Source organism: Salvelinus sp. IW2-2015, linkage group LG18, assembly GCF_002910315.2.
Source record: "Salvelinus sp. IW2-2015 linkage group LG18, ASM291031v2, whole genome shotgun sequence".
In the NCBI taxonomy this organism is placed as follows: domain Eukaryota; kingdom Metazoa; phylum Chordata; class Actinopteri; order Salmoniformes; family Salmonidae; genus Salvelinus; species Salvelinus sp. IW2-2015.
In genome coordinates this window covers 11,078,134-11,097,165 of record NC_036858.1, presented here as the reverse complement: position 1 = coordinate 11,097,165, position 19,032 = coordinate 11,078,134, and the positions used below count along the sequence as shown (strand labels likewise).

At 42.3% G+C, this 19,032-nt stretch overlaps 2 protein-coding genes across 7 annotated transcripts in view; both read left to right on the top strand.

Moving 5' to 3' along the window:
- Nucleotides 1–3,122, top strand: part of LOC111977346 (PH and SEC7 domain-containing protein 1-like) — a 56,970-nt gene extending 53,848 nt beyond the window's left edge. For all 3 annotated transcript variants that reach the window (XM_024006727.2, XM_024006728.2, XM_070448321.1), the window contains one exon: nucleotides 1–3,122. This exon is cut by the window's left edge and continues 2,327 nt beyond it. The gene's annotated coding sequence lies outside the window, so the exon portion shown is untranslated.
- Nucleotides 3,123–6,038: 2,916 nt separating this feature from the next.
- On the top strand, nucleotides 6,039–18,538 carry LOC111978057 (inhibitor of nuclear factor kappa-B kinase subunit alpha). Of its 4 annotated transcripts, none has more exons than XM_024007841.2 (22): nucleotides 6,039–6,129; nucleotides 7,073–7,179; nucleotides 7,637–7,731; nucleotides 7,885–8,002; nucleotides 8,296–8,365; nucleotides 8,443–8,531; nucleotides 8,711–8,800; nucleotides 8,928–9,052; nucleotides 9,206–9,313; nucleotides 11,281–11,416; nucleotides 11,685–11,879; nucleotides 12,423–12,525; nucleotides 12,745–12,868; nucleotides 13,526–13,677; nucleotides 13,915–13,976; nucleotides 14,564–14,673; nucleotides 15,275–15,324; nucleotides 15,483–15,588; nucleotides 15,854–16,016; nucleotides 16,173–16,309; nucleotides 16,427–16,526; nucleotides 18,013–18,538. In XM_024007841.2, exons 1-22 carry the CDS (start codon nucleotides 6,117–6,119, stop codon nucleotides 18,076–18,078), a joined length of 2,319 nt encoding a protein of 772 aa, XP_023863609.1. In that variant the 5' UTR covers nucleotides 6,039–6,116; the 3' UTR covers nucleotides 18,079–18,538. The 4 variants fall into 4 exon arrangements, with proteins under 4 accessions (XP_023863609.1, XP_023863612.1, XP_070304390.1 ...); XM_024007844.2 differs by having other exon boundaries at nucleotides 6,040–6,129; nucleotides 15,854–16,001; XM_070448289.1 differs by lacking the exon at nucleotides 6,039–6,129 and adding an exon at nucleotides 6,459–6,870.
- The last annotated feature ends 494 nt before the right edge of the window (nucleotides 18,539–19,032 follow it).

Here is a 19,032-nt window from a genome sequence, read left to right as displayed (position 1 = left end):
TATTACCCCCTGACCTGTACTCCATGTTACTCCCTGACTTGTCTTCCCTGTTACTCCCTGACATGTCCTCCCTGTTACTCCCTGACATGTCCTCCCTGTTACTCCCTGACCTYTCCTCCCTGTTACTCCCTGACCTGTACTCCATGTTACTCCCTGACCTGTCCTCCATTTTACCCCCTGACCTGTCCTCCATGTTACTCCCTGACATGTCCTCCCTGTTACCCTCTGACCTGTTCTCCCTGTTACTCCCTTAATCTATGTGTATATGTATAGGGCACTTGTTTATAAGACCTATTTAACACTCACCAGGCAGACCCTGAATGTTCTTGTTTTTTTATATATTTTTTTACAGTATTTTACAATAGTCCGTCGGACATGCTCCTCTTCCTCTTGTGTACTGTTGTAAGCGTCATTGTACGATGAAATATCAAGAATATAAGAAGTATTTTATTCATATTCATAGTAAACCTATGGCAGACGTTTTATAATAACCTGTCAGCTACTATATTATGCTTATATTGTATGATACATTATACAGTATATGTACTTTTACAATATATCCTGGTGAATATGCATAAAATAAACATACAGAGTTGATATTATACATTCCCTGTATTTAAATGTTCTGAAAGTGTTCTGTGATAATCATGTGTTTTTACATAGAATTCTTCTGTATGTAAAGGGGCAACAAAGGCACCAGCACAATCTGAGTATTATCTAAAAGACTATGTATCTATCAAACAATGATGAGACTGAGAAAGAAGACCTAGCAAAGTGGGACAGTGCCACAATCAATTCCCATCATTATTTCAACTCTCTGGTCTGAATTATTTGGAAGAGAGTGAGAGAGGCATTCTTCTTTAAATTGTTAGCATGATTTACTTTGAAGGTATTTGTTGATCTTGTCAGAGAGTAATGTTTTGCTGTTGTTGCTACATGAAAAACAGACATGGAATAATGTAACAGGTGAATGTGAAACGTGGAATGTGAGAGGATTGCCTTGCAGGCTATAGACGGGGGGGGGAGCGGCAATGCATTTACTGACGAAATATGTATGGAAGCATATCCATACCATATCCTCAATCAATGTAAATGAAAAATAATCAACATAGCCATTTCATGACATACCTTCAGTTTCAAACATTCACTGGAGAATGTCATATTGTTGCGTAATATGTTTGACATTTTCTACTCAGGCTTTCAAACGTCTCATTGAACAGCTGTGTTGCCAGCATCCTACCAGCAGAGAGAGCTGTTTAGCAGGACATTCAGTTACCTTTCAGCCATAACATTGCTGCCCCCGCACTGCACAAGCTTGTTAGAGTGGCCCATTCGCAGTCTCTGGCTAGGGAGTACTGCGGAGCTATCTGTGATCGTTGATAGATAGTTCTCTCTGTGTGTGTGTGTGTGTGTGTGTGTGTGTGTGTGTGTGTGTGTGTGTGTGTGTGTGTGTGTGTGTGTGTGTGTGCTCACGTGCGAATGCGTACATCTGAGGAGATGTGTTTTTGTTCTGCTGTAGGCTTGTGAATGTCATTGAATGCAGTATGCTGCGACCTGGCTGACCTGCTGTTCTACTAAGGAGCCTATTTAAGGAACGTGGCTGAGGAGAATATTCTAGCCGGCAGATTCATGTTATGTTTTGAAGCAGAAATGGTTTATCCAGCTGTGTCCATCGCATGTAGTTACCTTGCTGAAAAAAAATATCTGTACAATTTTAGTACAGACAATTGGATGTTAAGTCGAAGTTTCACTTGGTGTATTTTGCCTCTCGTCTTTTCCTATCTCACTTCAGTTATTTTTGCATTTGTCACCTTCCTTTTCCATGATCTCTTTCCACTCCAATCTCATACCCTCTCTATTTTCCCCTTCACTCCTCCTCCTCTCTCGCGTCACTTAATTTCCCCCTTGTCAGTTTGCTTTGCCCTCTGTCTCAGTCATCATCTCACTGCTATCACTCTCCTACACAATCTTTTGGGAAGCTGCCTTCATCACTTAACTGCTTGTGTATATTGTTACTATTACTGATGACATATACCTTGAATTGTATTGTAACTTGATGTTACTGCTGTGATATTACTGCTTGGTACTTGTATTTATTGATGGTGTTTCACACTTGTGGCATATGTGATCAGGTTAGCCTATCACAGAATGCTATGTCACCTTGGGACATTGGAGGGTACAAGGTATGAGGGCCCTTTACATACAAATGGACGTTGTGTAGTTCAATCAACAGGTGAACAACACTGAAAATGTCATCTTCAACACACTATTTCTTCATATCTTGGGGTCTATGCAGTACGTGCCCTGTTCCCTGTGGCCCAGGCACTAACCACGAGGGAGAGAGGCACAGACAGTTTGATACGGTACGCTGTCTGTTGTACAGCAGTATGATAGTCAGGACTCCGCTTCAAGCTCAGCGAGCTCTCTATGCCCACCCTGCCACCCCGCCCCCTCTGATGTTATCACAGAGCAGCTGCAGGGTCTCCATGGCACTGGTTTGCATGGAAACCGCTAGTTCCCTCCAAATATGTCAAATGTGCCTATTTGATTGTGACATTTTCGGGAAATAAAATCTAAATGTTGGCTCCTTGATACTGAAATGAAAGCCTAGGTGTTACTGTATGTTTGACCCTTTCCCAGCCAGCACTTCTGAATGTGACATGTGTGTATATACTGTATATATACAGCATGAGATAATATTATAATGGTCTGCTTTCCTTTGTATTATGTTTAGAGTATTTAATGAAAGGTTAATATATAGAACAACATTTTTGTCCTTCAGTTCATTGTCATGATTTTTTTTTATTATAAAGCTGAATGAAGGAAAAGTTGTTGTATTTCTGCTGCTTTCTGCTAATGTGTTGTAGACACCACACCAAGCCACCAATGCATTCAAAACTGTGATATAGTGTACTACGGTGGGGTTCTGACTGATTGCAGTTTTCTTAGACTGCTGCCAATGAGAGACATTTGAAATGTTTTTACTTGGATTGTTTTACTCATTTTAGCTGTACACGTGTCGACTGCCTGTTAAAACCTCACTTCTTTAAGGAAACATTGTTTGTATATGAGCTCTTCTGGGGAGGCATAGCGGGGAAAAATAAAAGTGTTTCAAAAAGTGATTGTTTGTGCATTATTGTATTTTGTCAAATGTCAAAGTCAAACTACATAAAATAAGATACCACCACAAATGGGGCCAGTACTGGAAGTCCAGAGAGGACATATAAATAAATAAAACTATTTCCCTCATTATGTCGAAATCACGACTTACACGACTTACATGGCCAAAAGTGTACACCGCTTCAAATTAGTGGATTCAATTATTTCAGCCACAACTGTTGCTGACAGGTGTATAAAATCAAGCACAACGCCATGATATCTCCATAGACAAACATTGGCAGTAAAATGGCCCGTACTGGAAGAGCTCAGGGACTTTCAACGTGGCACCGTCATAGGATGGCACCATTCCAACAAGTCAGTTCCAAAAATTTCTGCCCTGCTAGAGTTGCCCCGGCCAACTGTAAGTGCTGTTATTGTGAAGTGGAAACGTCTAAGCGCAACAACGGCTCAGCCGCAAAGTGGTAAGCCACACAGAACGGGACCGCCGAATGCTGAAGTACGTAGTGCTTAAAAATCGTCTGTCCTCGGTTGCATCACTCACTACCGAGATCCAAACTGCCTCTGGAAGCAACGTCGGCACAAGAACTGTTCGTCGGGAGCTTCATGAAATGGGTTTCCATGGCAGAGCAGCCGCACACAAGTGTAAGATCACCATGCGCAATGCCAAGTGTGGAGTGGTGTAAAGCTCGCCGCCATTGGACTCTGGAGCAGTGGAAACGCGTTCTCTGGAGTGATGAATCACGCTTCACCATCTGGCAGTCCGACAGACTAATCTGGGTTTGGCGGATACCAGGAGAACGCAACCTGCCCCAATGCATAGTGCCAACTGTAAAGTTTGGTGAAGGAGGAATAATGGTCTGGGGCTGTTTTTCATGGTTCGGGCTAGGCCCCTTAGTTCCAGTGAAGGGAAATCTTAACGCTATAGCATACAATGTGACATTCTAGACGATTCTGTGCTTCCAACTTTGTGGCAACAGTTTGGGGAAGGCCCTTTCCTGTTTCAGCATGGCAATGACCCTGTGCACAAAGCGAGGTCCATACAGAAATGGTCTGTCGAGATTGGTGTTGAAGAACTTGACTGGCCTGCACAGAGCCCTGACGTCAACCCCATCGAACACCTTCGGGATGAATTGGAACACCGATTGCGGGCCTAATCGCACAACATCAGTGCCCGACCTCACTAATGCTCTTGTGGCTGAATGGAAGCAGGTCCCTGCAGCAATGTTCCAACATCCCAGAAGAGTGGAGGCTGTTATTGCAGCAAAGGGCATACCTACTCCATATTAATGCTCATGATTTAGGAATGAGATGTTCGACGAGCAGGCTTCCACATACTTTGGGCCATGAAGTGTATTTATTTCATGAACACAACATAACAAAAGTTGTTTTGTTAAGATCACAAGGTAAACTCAAGATAGGAGTGGACATAGTGATGATAGATGGACAGCAGTGTCATAGTGCACCAAAGGCAGTAAGACTCTACAAAGATCTAAGACCTTCGAGTAGAGCATTATCTGTTGTAAGTAGCCATGTGCTACTGTATAGGTCTGGGTCTTCTTATCAAAGCTCCAGCAATAAAAGGCCACCAATGGCAAACTGAGGAATTCCAAACAAACTGCAGGTGTTACAGTACAGTATGTGTCTAGTCAGTGAAATGATTTGTATGACCGGAGGAGCTGTTCTTCAGCACCACAACATTTTGCCCACCATTTGGGGCTGAAATGACCATTAGACTGTATCCTACATTAAATGTTGGAGTATTTAGAAACCTCAACATGTGATTCACTTCGCCTGTTTTGCTGTTAAAAATGTTCTGTACTACCTGTTCATTGTTATTTATGACTGCGTTTTTTCTTCTATTGAGAGGCTGACCTCTGTTAAAACTATTTAAGAGATTAAAATAAGCTTTTATTGGTAGTCTGATAATCTTTCATTGGTAGTCTGAAACCACAGACCTCGATGTTAACGTTTCTTGCACTGAACATTGCACATTCAATCCATTTAAAATAGAAGTGCAACCACACTTTTGCATGCCTTTAAAACGTGATTGTAATGGAGCCAAAACTGGAAGACATCTATAACTGACCGACATAATGACGTTTTTGCATGTGTTATCACTGATCAAAATAAAAAAAACGGATGCGCTGATCCACGGTGACTGCCTCAGCCATAGTCAATCTATCATCAATAAGTCCACTCCTATTTATAGTTTATCTCCTGATCTTGACAAAATAACTTTTGTTATTTTTTTATATATATATTTTTTCTGATCTCGACAAAACGAGGGCATATTTTTATTTATTTATATATCCTCTCTGGACTGTCATAGGCCAGAGCGTTTGCACCTGTCTTTTCAAAAGGTGAATACGCATTGAGTATGGAACAAGAAGAAAGTAAAACTGTGTGTGTCAGTCACGTACTTTCACACTTCATGGTGTTCAAGGTCTTTGGCATGACGTCATACTGAGCAGCAACTTTTGTCGGACACAACAGTTGTGGCTAGATGTATACAGCTACGGACGGAAGTGATGCATAAATCGTCAAAAACCTTTTTTTGTATTTTCTGGGAGAACGTTAACGAACCCTAAAACGAACTATTGTCCTAACCTTAACCTAACTATCCTAACCTGCTACGTTAATTATCTTAACCTGCTGCGTAAGTTCTCCTAACCTGCTACGAAAAGTAAATGTCCTTAGCTTTATACCATCTAGTCCTCACCGGGAGCTCAATTATAACCGTTGCGTACATTTAATAAATATCTGCGTGTGCAATTTCTGAAAAGACTGCACAAGCAGGCTACAGGTCTACTTACAGTGGTAGTCTATACACTTCAATGCAAAATATCAACTGTCTATTCAACTGTTCAATTCTACTGTAAGTTATAAACCGCGCTCCCTTTCTGATGCAAAAACTTGAAATTACAATATCTAATAGGCACAATGAGAGATGTGCATGGTAATTCGCTGTATGGCTACTTCGGGAATATGAACTCATCATGGCCAGCAAAGGTGAGGAATTTATTCTACAATGGTTATGACACTGTATATGTACAATGTTAATAAATTAAATAGTGTCTACTGAAGAAATGTAACATTACAGTATTCAGATGCAGTAGCCTACAAATGTCAATGGAAAAGGTGAACCGTCTGTTCTACTGTTAAACTGCGCTTCAGTTCGGGTCAAATAGAGCAAAATACTTGAAATGGCTTATCTATTTGCTACTGTGAAGTGGTTCCAATTAAATAATAGATGGAGCGAATGGTAGACTATCCTAACTATTTCGCGAATATTAAACCATCACAGTCAGCGTAAATAAATGAGGCCCCTGGCCACCGTTTCATTTTTTAAATTCAGAAAAGCTGCCGGGTTTGTTGGAGACGTCACATCTAGGAAAGCGCACATTCATGTCTAGGTGCATTGGTCAGACACAATAAGATTATCTTTATTTTTCTGGAAAAAACAGCCAATGACTCTCGTATGAAATAGCAAAGTAACGTAATACTTATCTTAGATTATAGTATTACTCCAATAGTTTCCCAGTTTTGATAGCCAGCAGCGTCAGCTAGCTGTCTGTCCAACGAGCTAGCTAGCTAACGGTAGCTATGTTTACTTCGTCTACGAGCTTCGTTGAACAGTCATGGGTACAACCCTGCGAGGAAAATATGGGCGATTGTAAAGTTTAAACGTCTATATTGGCTATTAATACGTTTTGTTTACGGACATCATCTGACGGTGGAGCTAAGTTGAAGGTACTAGTAAGGCTAACTTGAAAGTTGTTTAGCTAGCTAACGTTAGCTACCACCACTAACGTTAGCTGTTATAAGTAGCTTAGCTATCAAGCTAACAGTTAGCTAGTAAATGCTTGATTTACAGCATAGCTGGCTAACTATACATGTTGCCAATTTGCATAGCCAAATGTAACATTAATCGTTCATGTTATTAACGTTACAGCAATGGATAAGCCTCCTTTCAGACAAAACCAAAACTGTGGAGACTGGGAATTCAAAGAGAGATTGGGCATGGGCAGTTTTGCCCATGTCTACCTGTATCAAAATCATGTAAGTATTCCAACTAGCTAGCGAATGTTAGCAACATTTCTCTAGTTAACCCTAGTTGTTCTGGATTAGAATAAAGGTAGCTATACATCCGGCTGCCAAATCAGATCTGGAGATATGTTTACAAGTAGGTGAAAGGTTGTCAACCACTTCCTAGATGTAAACAGTAGGCCTGACTGGGTGGCAGATAATGTATCATAGCGTTCTGTTTAGTATGATGTAAGAATGTAAATTGTTGATCTGTATTTGGAGAAAAAAAATTATAATAAGATAATGTATCATAGGTCCAATGGCCACCAGTTGAGAGAAACACTTCGTAGCCTAAAAATAACCTTTGGAATACTGTACTGTTTTGTATTTTTCCCTCTGTGAATTCATATGTACACATCTGTTGAATTGACCAGCTGTTACAGGTTCAATCAAGATAATAGATTATACTTTTTTCCCCCTTGTTTCCAAGGACACATCGGAAAAAATAGCAGTGAAAATGTGTCGTCTGGAGTTAATACCAAGAAACAAAGACAGATGGAGCAGAGAGATCCAGATCATGAAAAAGTTTGTCTTCATCGTATTATCCTTTGTACATCATTGAACGCCACACACATTTGAACAGTGTGACTTCTACCTTTTCACTGATACATTGACATATCGGCATTTGCTTCTTGTTAGTATCAAGTACAATGTTTTTCTTATCTCTTTCATATTCAGGTTGAATAATCTCAATGTAGTGACAGCGCGAGACGTGCCAGAGGAGATGAAGCACATTGCCTTAAACGACCTTCCACTGCTGGCCATGGAGTACTGCTCCAAGGGAGACCTCAGAAAGGTGGATTGCAGAGGATTAATACTTACTTGTCAATTTTCCTTAAAGTCCACGTAAATATGTAATTGTGATTTGAAACCCCTTGGCACCTACATACTCTCCTGGGGGGTTAGAAACACACGGTTAGCCACGTCGTAGTGCCCCTGGAGTAGTGAAGTGGTAAATGCCTCGCGGAAGGGCACGACAACAAAATTGTTTTTTGGGGGCTTGCTCTGTCATGAGGTCTGAAGTATACATTTTTTTCTTCATATTAGCAGGCATTTGTCTAACAATGTGTTAATGGTTGAATTTGACAGATGCTGAGCAAGCCAGAAAATTGCTGTGGACTGAAAGAAAGTGAAGTGCTTTCCCTGCTTAATGACGTCGGTATGTACTGTACCACACCGTTGTATTGTGTCAATCGTTGCTCTGCATAGAGCTGATTTTCTGAATGGTCTTAACAGGTTCAGGCATCCAGTATTTACATGAAAACAAGATCATACACAGAGACCTTAAACCAGAAAATGTAGTGCTGCAGGATGTCAACGGAAAGGTAACCCAATATTTATGGACCAGCACACAGAATGTATCACCATGCTCTCTTTTAAAACAGTCTACATTTTTTTGCTATTGGTGTTGTAAAGTGTGAAATCGACTATGGTGACATTGTTATTTTGAAAGATTACTGTTCATCTTGCAATGTTACTATTTCTCATGTTTTTCCTTGTTCAGTTGGTTCACAAAATCATAGACTTGGGCTATGCCAAAGACTTGGACCAGGGGAGTCTGTGCACCTCTTTTGTGGGAACACTGCAGTACTTGGTGAGCATAATATCCATCCCCCCGCAAGCACTCCTAGGTTCCTATTGATTCAACGCTACACCATTGTCTTTGTTTGTTTGTTAAAACCAGACATACATAATTGATACATTGCATATCTTTTCCCCAGGCACCTGAGCTATTTGAGAATAAGCCTTACACTGTCACAGTGGACTACTGGAGTTTTGGCACAATGATATTTGAATGCAGCTGTGGATTCCGGCCGTTTCTGCACAATCTTCAGCCGGTCCAATGGTAGATGTCCCTCTGCATTTGATTGTGTCCCCAACCCCGAAGGAAATTAATACATTAACACAGTTTTCAAGTGCTAGTTTTAATTCTAAATTATCCTCCAAGGGGCACTAGGTAACCATCCTAAATAGCCATTTCAATGTTGTTATTCCTCAGGGCCAGCAAAGTGCGGAGCAAAGGTCCCAAAGACATCATGGCTGTGGAGGAATTGAATGGGGAAGTCAGATTCTCCACACATCTACCATACCCCAACAATCTAAGCAGGTCCGACGCCATCACACACTTCATTCTGATGGCGTTAATAACTACCTGTCGCCTAACATCTTTATGTATAGCAGGGTCCTCGAAGGATGTGTATACTGGTTTTCATTATAACCTTTAGCCACATATATATTTCTACTTGGGAAACCAGGGGCCTGTTCAGTAGGGTGTCATGTAACAGAGCATTGAGATATATAGACACACACACAGTACCAGTCAAAAGGTTGGACACACCTACTCATTTAAGGGTTTTTCGTTATTTGTACTATTTTCTACATTGTAGAATAATAAGGAAGACACCACAACTATGAAATAACACATATGGAATCATGTAGTAACTAAAAGAAGTGTTGAACAAATCAAAATATATTTTATATTTGAGATTCTTCAAAGTAGCCACCCATTGTGTTGATGACAGCTTTGCACACTCTTGGCATTCTCTGAACCAGCTTCATGAAGTCACCTGGGATGCTTTTCCAACAGTCTTGAAGCAGTTCCTACATATGCTGAGCACTTGTTGGCTGCTTTTCCTTCACTCTGCGTCCAACTCATCCCAAACCATCTCAATTCGGTTGAGGTCGGGTGATTGTGGAGGCCTGGTCATCTGATGCAGTACTGCATCACTCTCATTCTTGGTCAAATAGCCCTTACACAGCCTGGAGGGGTGTTTTGAGTCATTGTCCTGTTGAAAACAAATGATAGTCCTACTAAGTGCAAACCAGATGGGATTTCATATCGCTGCAGAATGCTGTGGTAGCCATGCTGGTTAAGTGTGCCTTGAATTCTAAATAAAGCACAGACAGTGTCACCAGCAAAGCACCATCACACCACCTTCTCTATGCTTCGCGGTGGGAACCACACATGCGGAGATCATCCGTTCGCCTACTCTGCGCCTCACAAAGACACAGCGGTTGGAACCAAAAATCTCAAATTTGGACTCATCAGACCAAAGGACAGATTTCCACCAGTCTAATGTCCAATGCTCATGTTTTTTGGCCCAAGCGAGTCTCTTATTGGTGTGGTTTCTTTGCAGCAGTTCGACCATGAAGGCCTGATTCACGCAGTCTCCTTTGAACAGTTCATGTCGAGATGTGTCTATTACTTGAACTCTGTGAAGCATTTATTTGGGCTGCAATCTGAGTTGGAGTTAATTGCCGATTTCTGAGGCTGGTAACTCTAATGAACTTATCCACTGCAGCAGAGGTAACTCTGGTCTTTGCTGTGGCGGTCCTCTGAGAGCCAGTTTCATCATAGTGCTTGATGGTTTTTGCGACTGAACTTGAAGAAAGTTTCAAAGTTCTTAATCTTCCGTATTGACTGAGCTTCATGTCTTAAAGTGATGATAGACTGTTTCTCTTTGCTTATTTGAGCTGTTCTTGCCATAATATGGACTTGGTCTTTTACCAAATAGGGCTATCTTCTGTATGTCACCGCTACCATGTCACAACACATCTGATTGGCTCAAACGCATTAGGAAGGAAAGAAATTCCACAAATTAACTTTTAACAAGGCACACCTGTTAATTGAAATGCATTCCAGGTGACTACCTCATGAAGCTGGTTGAGAGAATGCAAAGAGTGTGCAAAGCTGTCATCAAGGCAAAGGGTGGCTACATTGAAAAATCTCAAATATACTTTCATATAACAGTGTTATGGTTACTAAATGATTCCATATGTGTTATTTCATAGTTTTGATGTCTTCACTATTATTCTACAATGTGAAAAAATAAAGAAAAACCCTTGAATGAGTCGGTGTGTCCAAACTTTTGATTTTCTGTCATGTAGAACAGTGAATCGTGTCAGCTCAATTTATGACAACATTCTAAACGTTTCACCTCATTGAGTAGCATAACTTGAAATTTGAAAACCGGGACTCTTAACTCGAGAGAAACGACCCATGACCTGTATAGAGTGAACCTATTTATTTCCCCTCCACCGAGGGCAATGTTGATTTGCGCTGTGCTCATTCAGGACACTGCTGGAGCGCATGGAGATGCTGCTTCAGCTGATGCTGAAATGGGATCCTATCCAGAGAGGAGGCAAGACCAACGTTGACAGCAAGAAACCCCAGTGCTTTGAAGTGCTGGAACAAATATTATGCATGAAGGTTAGTTCTGTAATGTATCATACTGTATTTCTTGAGCTGACCATAGTGTTTGAGATTCTCTGTCAATGCTGGCCTCATTTATTTGGTTTGGTCTCATAGGCAAAATTCAGTGAACTCTTTATTTCTCCTCAGGAAGTGAATGTGCAATTAATATACTTTTTCAGCAAAATGTTAAGTTTGACTGTCAGTGCTTGATATTTTGGATTGACTCAATCTGCTAGCCAGTCGGCTTCCTTTATTTTACCCATATATTCTCTCTCATTTACAGGTTGTCCACATCCTAAACATGACCACAGCCCAGGTCCACTCCTTCCAACTGGTCCCAGAGGAGAGCCTCCATAGCCTGCAGCGCCGCATCGAGACGGAGACCAAGATTGAGCTGGTCAACCAGGAGCTTTTGCAGGAGACGGGGGTGTCGCTGGACCCCAGGAAGGCTGCAGCCCAGTGTGTCCTTGACGGGGTGGTAAGACTCCTTTTGGTTCCACTCTGCTACTTCGTTGGTGTAATGTTATTTGTTAGAATGTAGTTTTGATTGCCTGGCTTCCCAAACTCCTTGCTCCGGCCAAAAGCTACACCACGCCCACGGACGTTAGTTTATTCTCCGCAGTGAGTCTGGATTGGAGTACCTCCCTGACAATTTCTAGAATGGAATTCCGTTCAAGACCGTCTGATTGGTCGCAGAAACCGATATGTTGGGCCAGCGCCAAAACACACATGGGAAAATGTGTCATTGTGATTGATACTGTTTGGTTCGAGATGATCCAATTGCTGATAACTTTGTTTTATACAACACCCCTCATTTTGACGTCACCACAAACAACTTAAATGACGGCTGTCTCAGACTGAAGTATGTAGCAAACGATAGAGCAGCGGAAGAATTCATTTTGCGTCGTCGGGCAGGTTTTCGATGCAACACATTGTACATCTTACTCACCTCTTCAGCATTAACATGTTTAGCATTTGACCCCCATGTAAAGTGATTGTGTGTGCTTTGTGTGTTGTGCAGCGAGGCTGGGACAGTTACATCATCTATTTGTTTGACAAGAGCCTCACCAAGTACTCTGGTCCCTTCAGTGCTAGACAGCTGCCTGATAAAGTCAACGCTATTGGTGAGTACTGTCTTCTCTGCCCGCTGATAAATATTTTGAGCTGTTAAGCCGATTTGGATCGGATTACAAGCTCATGCAATTAGAGGTAGTGCTTTTTTCGTTTTTTGGGCAAAAACAAAATTGTCCTCCTTACATCGTTTGGTTCAAAAATGTCTTCAGTTTGTTCTTCCTTCATATGTACCAAGCCTTATGTAGAAGCTTGTCGTCTTTTCCCCCCAGTACGGGAAGCTAAGTCCCAGCTTCCCTTGGTGATGCTGAAGAAGGTGTGGGGCGAGGCGGTTAGTTACATCTGTGGACTGAAGGACGACTACAGCAGATTGTTCCAGGGCCAGAGGGCTGCCATGTGAGTAAGCCAGCCTGCTGTACTGGAATTAAACAAATCTGAAAGGAAGTGAGCTTCTTTACGTTGAGACATTACCATATTCCCAAACTGAAATTGCTAAAAGAAGTTCCCAGACTTGCTTTCGAAGAATCGGCCAGTTGCTTTTTCATCTGTGGCGTGTGATTCAATGTTCCCAGTGAGCTTTGCACGCGCAGCCGTGCAGAAGCAATGCCAGCCCGCGCTGAGACGCATGAGATTGAACTGCACTAGTGTTGCCCCATTAGTTTACACTAGCTTTCAGATCAACTTTTCTGATGTGGGAATTGTGGTCGAATTAACATAATATCACCCTCTTTAAATGCAGCAAACCTAACCTTGCAAGATTGAGTCAGCGATTTTATTGTAAGCGAAAAAGGTTGCAGTAGAATTAGTGCATTTTGACAGGTACGAGTGCTCTTTCAATTACCCGCGGGTGCGAGTAGATGCTCTTAACTGGTACAGCCTCAGTGTTCAGTTAAAGCGTTCCAGAAATCGCACAGAAGGCTCACGATGTTCACGAGCGCTGAAATTAGCTCGAGGCTGATGTTTTTTGGAGGGAAATTGGTGTGATCCCGTGGTATCTTGATGTACATTTCTGTATTTGAACAGACAGTTATTCTATTCTGTGTGTGTGTCCAGGCTGAGCCTCCTACGCTACAACACCAACCTGACCCGGTGCAAGAACGGCATGTTTGCCTTCTCCCAGCAGCTGAAGGCCAAGCTGGACTTCTTCAAGAGCAGCATTCAATACGACCTGGAGAAGTACAGCGACCAGATGCATTATGGGATCTGTGAGTGTCTGCCGGCTAATGATTGGTAGTGCCAAGAATAGTCACCCACATGGCCCTGTGTCTGAAATGGTGCCCTATTCCTTATATAGTGCACTGATTTTCATCAGGGCCCATAGTAGAGAATAGGGTGCCATTTCCCAACTTAGGGAATAGGGTACCAGTTCAGAAGCAACAATGGTTTTGTGTTGTGAAAAGATGGAGTTGTTTTCATGAGATTTGGTTCTTTTTACCCCTCAGCGTCAGAGAAGATGCTGAAAGCGTGGCAGGAGAACGAGGGGAAAGCTGCTGCTTATGCACAGGTACCAGCAGGGATGGGGACAAACTTAGGAACCTTGTTGCGTGCATTCCGGGTGTAAAAAATACACCCGGAATATATATTCTCATGTACAATGTATTTTCTTRATTCCAAATTGATTGTTGGTATAGAACACATCTGCCCTTGTTTTGGTAAAAGGCTGAGGGATGGGGCTGGAGAAATGTAACCACTCAAATTCATAGACAGAGCTCTGGATGCAAGGACTGTCCATCCATGATATCAAAATGTATAGTTTTGAGGTTATAAAATGTTTTAGAATGACATTGTTTACAAACATTGGACTAAAACAAGCTTATTTTTGGGGTTCTGATGGGTTACGACAGTTGAACTAAACTCATGACGTAAGACGTTATATTCTTCAGGAATCAATTGGTAGATATCATTAATTTATATGTCCCAAAAAAATGGATGTGGCAACTGCAGATTGCCCCTTTAACCACAGGTCTAGAATCAGATTACCCCACCAACTGTTATCGTCAGGTTAATAAAAGTATGAACCTCTATCAGTGCTCAGGGACAACTATACCTATTACCATTGAAAGACCAGGTGTAATGTGTCTGGTCCACCAGGTGGCAGAGGTGAGCCACCTGGATGAGGAAATCATGTCGTTACACTCGGAGATTGTGGAYCTGCAGCGGAGTCCCTACGCCCGTCGCCAAGGAGACGTCATGGAGCAGCTGTGAGTGTTCTATACTAGGCATGAATGACACGCTCTGTCTCTCCATGAAACGCATCAAGGGTCTATCTGTCTGAGTGATGTTCTATAGATTCCTGGGGTCATTTCATGTTTTCCTGTGTATCTGCACTATACGTTGTTCAAACATTCAAACCGGGTGAATCTTTCCTTTTTAAGTAGAAGTAGATGGAACCTTATTGAGATGTCTGGCTTCTGTGTCCAGCTAAAGCTAGTAGCTGACCTGACAGCTAACCTAATGTTGTTCATTCATTTGCATTGCCAGTCATATACATTTTAGAGAACTGTTTCCCAACCCTGGTCCTCCAGTACCCCCAACAGTACACAGTTTGATTGTAGCCCTTGACAAATGCACCTCTTTAAGGGCTTGATTAGTTGAGGGCTTGATGAGTAGTTGACAAGTTAAATCAGGTGTGCTTGTCCAGGGTTACAATCAAAATGTGTGCTGTTGGGGGTACTCGAGGACCAGGGTTTGGAAACACTGATTTTAGAGTACTCAAATGCACACTTTTTAAGAAGGAAAGGTCAACTCTTCTGTATAAAATGAATATTCTAAAATAATGACTTGTGTATTTGTTGTTTTCAGAGAGGATAAGGCCATTGAACTCTACAAACAACTGAAGATGAAATGCAGAAGTAAGCCACTTTCGACCAATAAACAGTCACTGCATTGCAGCTGTCGTAAATGTCCATAAGACAGTAGTACTTTAGGATATTGAATAGAATCTGTAATGGTACAACTGTAATTCTAAATGCTACCACCACCTGACACCAGTGTGCTGTTCTTCCCTCAGCGCCTGACCCTGATGTGAGCAGCGACAGCGCCGAGATGGTTAAAMCCATCATCCAGACTGTTCAGAACCAGGACAAGGTCCTCCGAGACCTCTACACACATCTCAGGTAGGTAGGGTCCGGCACTGTTCAGTGGACTGTCACCTCACCCGGGTCACCAACTGAGCCTTGCAGATAGAAATAGCATGAATAGAGCTGACATGATTCTATACTCTACATGTCAGAGAGGCATGTGTCTGTTCTATGCAATATATTTCTCTCGGAATTCTGAACCTTCCGCAGAAATGTGGTGATATGGCTGCCTAGTTGGATTTTGCCCTCTTTGCTATTCCTGAGGTTTTACCGTCTGCCCCCCCCCCCCCCNCCCATGCAGTAAGATCTTACTGAGCAAGCAGAAGATAATTGACCTATTCCCACGCATTGAGAAGACGCTGGAGAACATCAAGGATGCCGACAACACCGTGATGCAGATGCAGATTAAGAGACAGAGAGAGTTCTGGCACCTACTGAAGATTGCCTGTGTGAGTGACGGAGAGGTAGAACCAGAGTTAAGTTAGTCATAAGGTCATGAGATCTACTGTAAGATGGCATTGGGTTATTTTAAATCGTGCAATTTTCTAAAGAACTCACTTAGCTAGCTAGGTCATAATAAGTGAACATGTGTTCAGTGTAAGTAATTTGTCTTCTCCCAGGCTCAGAACTCTGCAAGGAACTCGATAGCAGCCAGCCCAGAGTTGTCCAACCCCCTGCAGGTGTCCCAGTGGGCCCAGTCTGCCCAGCCCATCAGCAACCCTCACCCCCTCACCTCCTTACCTGGACCCAACGATAGGTACTGGGCTATACAGTAGACAGATGGAAGGGGTTGACGTGTTATATGTAGCAGAATGAAAAGGAATGCCCTTAGGACAGTAGGTGACTTGTTCTCTCTCTTTCTCCTTCCCTCCAGTGCTGCTGCCCCGCGTCTGCTTCAGGAGAACCAGAAGTACCTCAGTCAGCTGACCAGCCTGATGCAGGAAGCTGCTGACGAGCAGTCCAAAAGCATAGTGGTGAGTTGGGCCGTTTTCTCTCAGCTGGCAAGACTTGTAATGGAAGCCTGGTATTCTGTCAATGCAGTGTCTTATATTTCAGTGTTGCACGTCACCACGTTTTCTGCAGTGTGTTAAGTCACACGCACATCTGTACTGAACAAAAATCATTTTACTGAGTTATAGTTCATATAAGGAAATCAGTCAATTGAAACAAGTTCATTAGGCCCTAAACTATGGATTTCGCATGACTGGGCAGGGTTGCAGCCATAGGGAGCCTGGGAGGGTATAGGCCCACCCACTGGGGAGCCAGGCCCAGCCAATCAGAATGAGTTTTCCCCACATAAGGGCTTTATTACAGACAGAAATACTCCTCAGTTTCATCAGCTGTCTGGGTGGCTGGTCTCAGACGATCCTGCAGGTGAAGAAGCCGGATGTGGAGGTCCTGGGCTGGCGTGGTTACACGTGGTTTGCGGTTGTGAGGCCAGTTGGATGTACTGCCAAATTCTCTAAAATGACGTTGGAGGCAGCTTATGGTAGAGAAATTAACATTACTTTCTCTGGCAAAAGCTCTGGTGGTCATTCCTGCAGTCAGCATGCCAATTGCACGCTCCTTTAAAACTTGAGACATCTGTGGCATTGTGTTGTGACAAACCTGCACATGTTAGTGTTATTTTTTATTGTCCCCAGCACAAGATGCACCTGTGTAATGATTATGCTGTTTAATCAGCTTCTTGATATGCCACACCTGTCAGGTGGATGGATTATCTTGGTAAAGGAGAAATGCTCACTAACAGGGAAGCAAACAAAATTTGAGAGCAATAAGCTTTTTGTGCTTCTGGAACATTTCTGGGATCTTTTATTTCAGCTGATGAAACATGGGACCAACACTTTACATGTTGCGTTTATATTTTTGTTCAGTCTATTTATAACGTGGGATTGAAACATGTAGGTACTTGTTAAGTTGGCACCACTGGTGTGCGTCATTTACCAGTCACACTCTTCTGTATGTCCACTCCCTATCAGGGTGGGATTAGGTGTCCCAGGTCAGGAGGGTGATAAGGTTCCCTCTGTCTTTTATCCAACCTTTTGTTGTATTAAGTGGGCTCAGACATGTCCTTAAGGCTAACTGGCTAATCTGATCCATTCAAAACATGTCTGGGGAGGTTGGCTGCCTTTCCTGGAGGGCACTGAGATTGATACTGTGTCTAAACCACAACCCAAACACCATGGTCGTCACTAGTTACCGCAGCCACGAAGTCAAACCCCACCTAATTCTACAATTTGTCTTCTTAAAATGTGATTTTAAACCTTAACCACAATCACACTGCTAACCTTATGCCTAACCCTAGCCTTAAATTAAAAACCAAAAACCACATTTTTGTTCATGGTTTTTCACGATATAGACAATTTTGACCTTGTGGCCACTCCACAGTTAACCCTTTGTTTGTTACAGCGACAACCTTAAAGCTACATTGAGGTCAAGTGTTATGTCATCTCTTTGTAGGAGCAAGATTGGAGCTGGACTAAATACGAAACGTTGTCTACGAAACTGCTCAACCGAAATGTGTGAATACATGTCAACAGCAAACGAAGCACTGTCCAGCTCACCCCTGCCTGCCCTCCAACCAAGTAACACTAAGGACAGAATGCTGTTAACAAAATGGAGTCACGGCAGTTTATGTAATAGTACATTTTGATGTGTGGATTTGGTAACTCACTTTAACGGCTAACCTGAGCTTCTTAAAAAGGCAGATCAAAAAATACAAATGCTCAATGGTTTTTCTTCTCCGTTTTCTCATCTGTTTGGTGAGAAGGGTGGATGATGTATCATTTTGTTTTTATATGAACACGACATGTCAGTCGTCCATTACTCTTCAAGCAAATGTCACCTTTTATTTTACCTCACAGATCATTGTGCAAATCTAAGTACCACTGTTCATCAAAATCCGTATTTTACTATTATCTTATCAAAGTATCAGAGTAAACTGCATTTGATTGTGAGTCAAAGTTTTGGAATGACAGAGTATAGCTAGAAAGTGTTTGGGCTAAGGAAATGGGACTGATGAGAAAGCTTTCTATGCATGTTGAGCCCCATCATGTCTCGTGATGTGACACAGCACAAGGAAAAGAGAGGGGGAAGGAAATTACAATCAACCAACAGCACTTTGACATTCCCAAGCATCCTCCATCCTGTTTGTGCCGAGGAAGTAGTAGTCAGACATCCGGGGTCCTACATGCCCTCTAGGACCCTATTTATCAGTCTGGGCCCTTGTGACACACCTCTTGTTACATTTCCTGTCCCGTTGGATGATTGTATCAACTGTATTTGAAATCAAGTCATGCATCGATCAAGGGGAAAGGGTTTTGACCATATATAAATTGTTTTTTGATTGACTAAAAGTATTCTATCACGACTAAACACACTTTACATGGAAGGGGGGGAAAGATGGAAATCCTATAGTTACTTTGTGACGTTTGTGTCACCAAGAATGCTGGTATGTTTTTTCCCCCATATGTTGAAAAT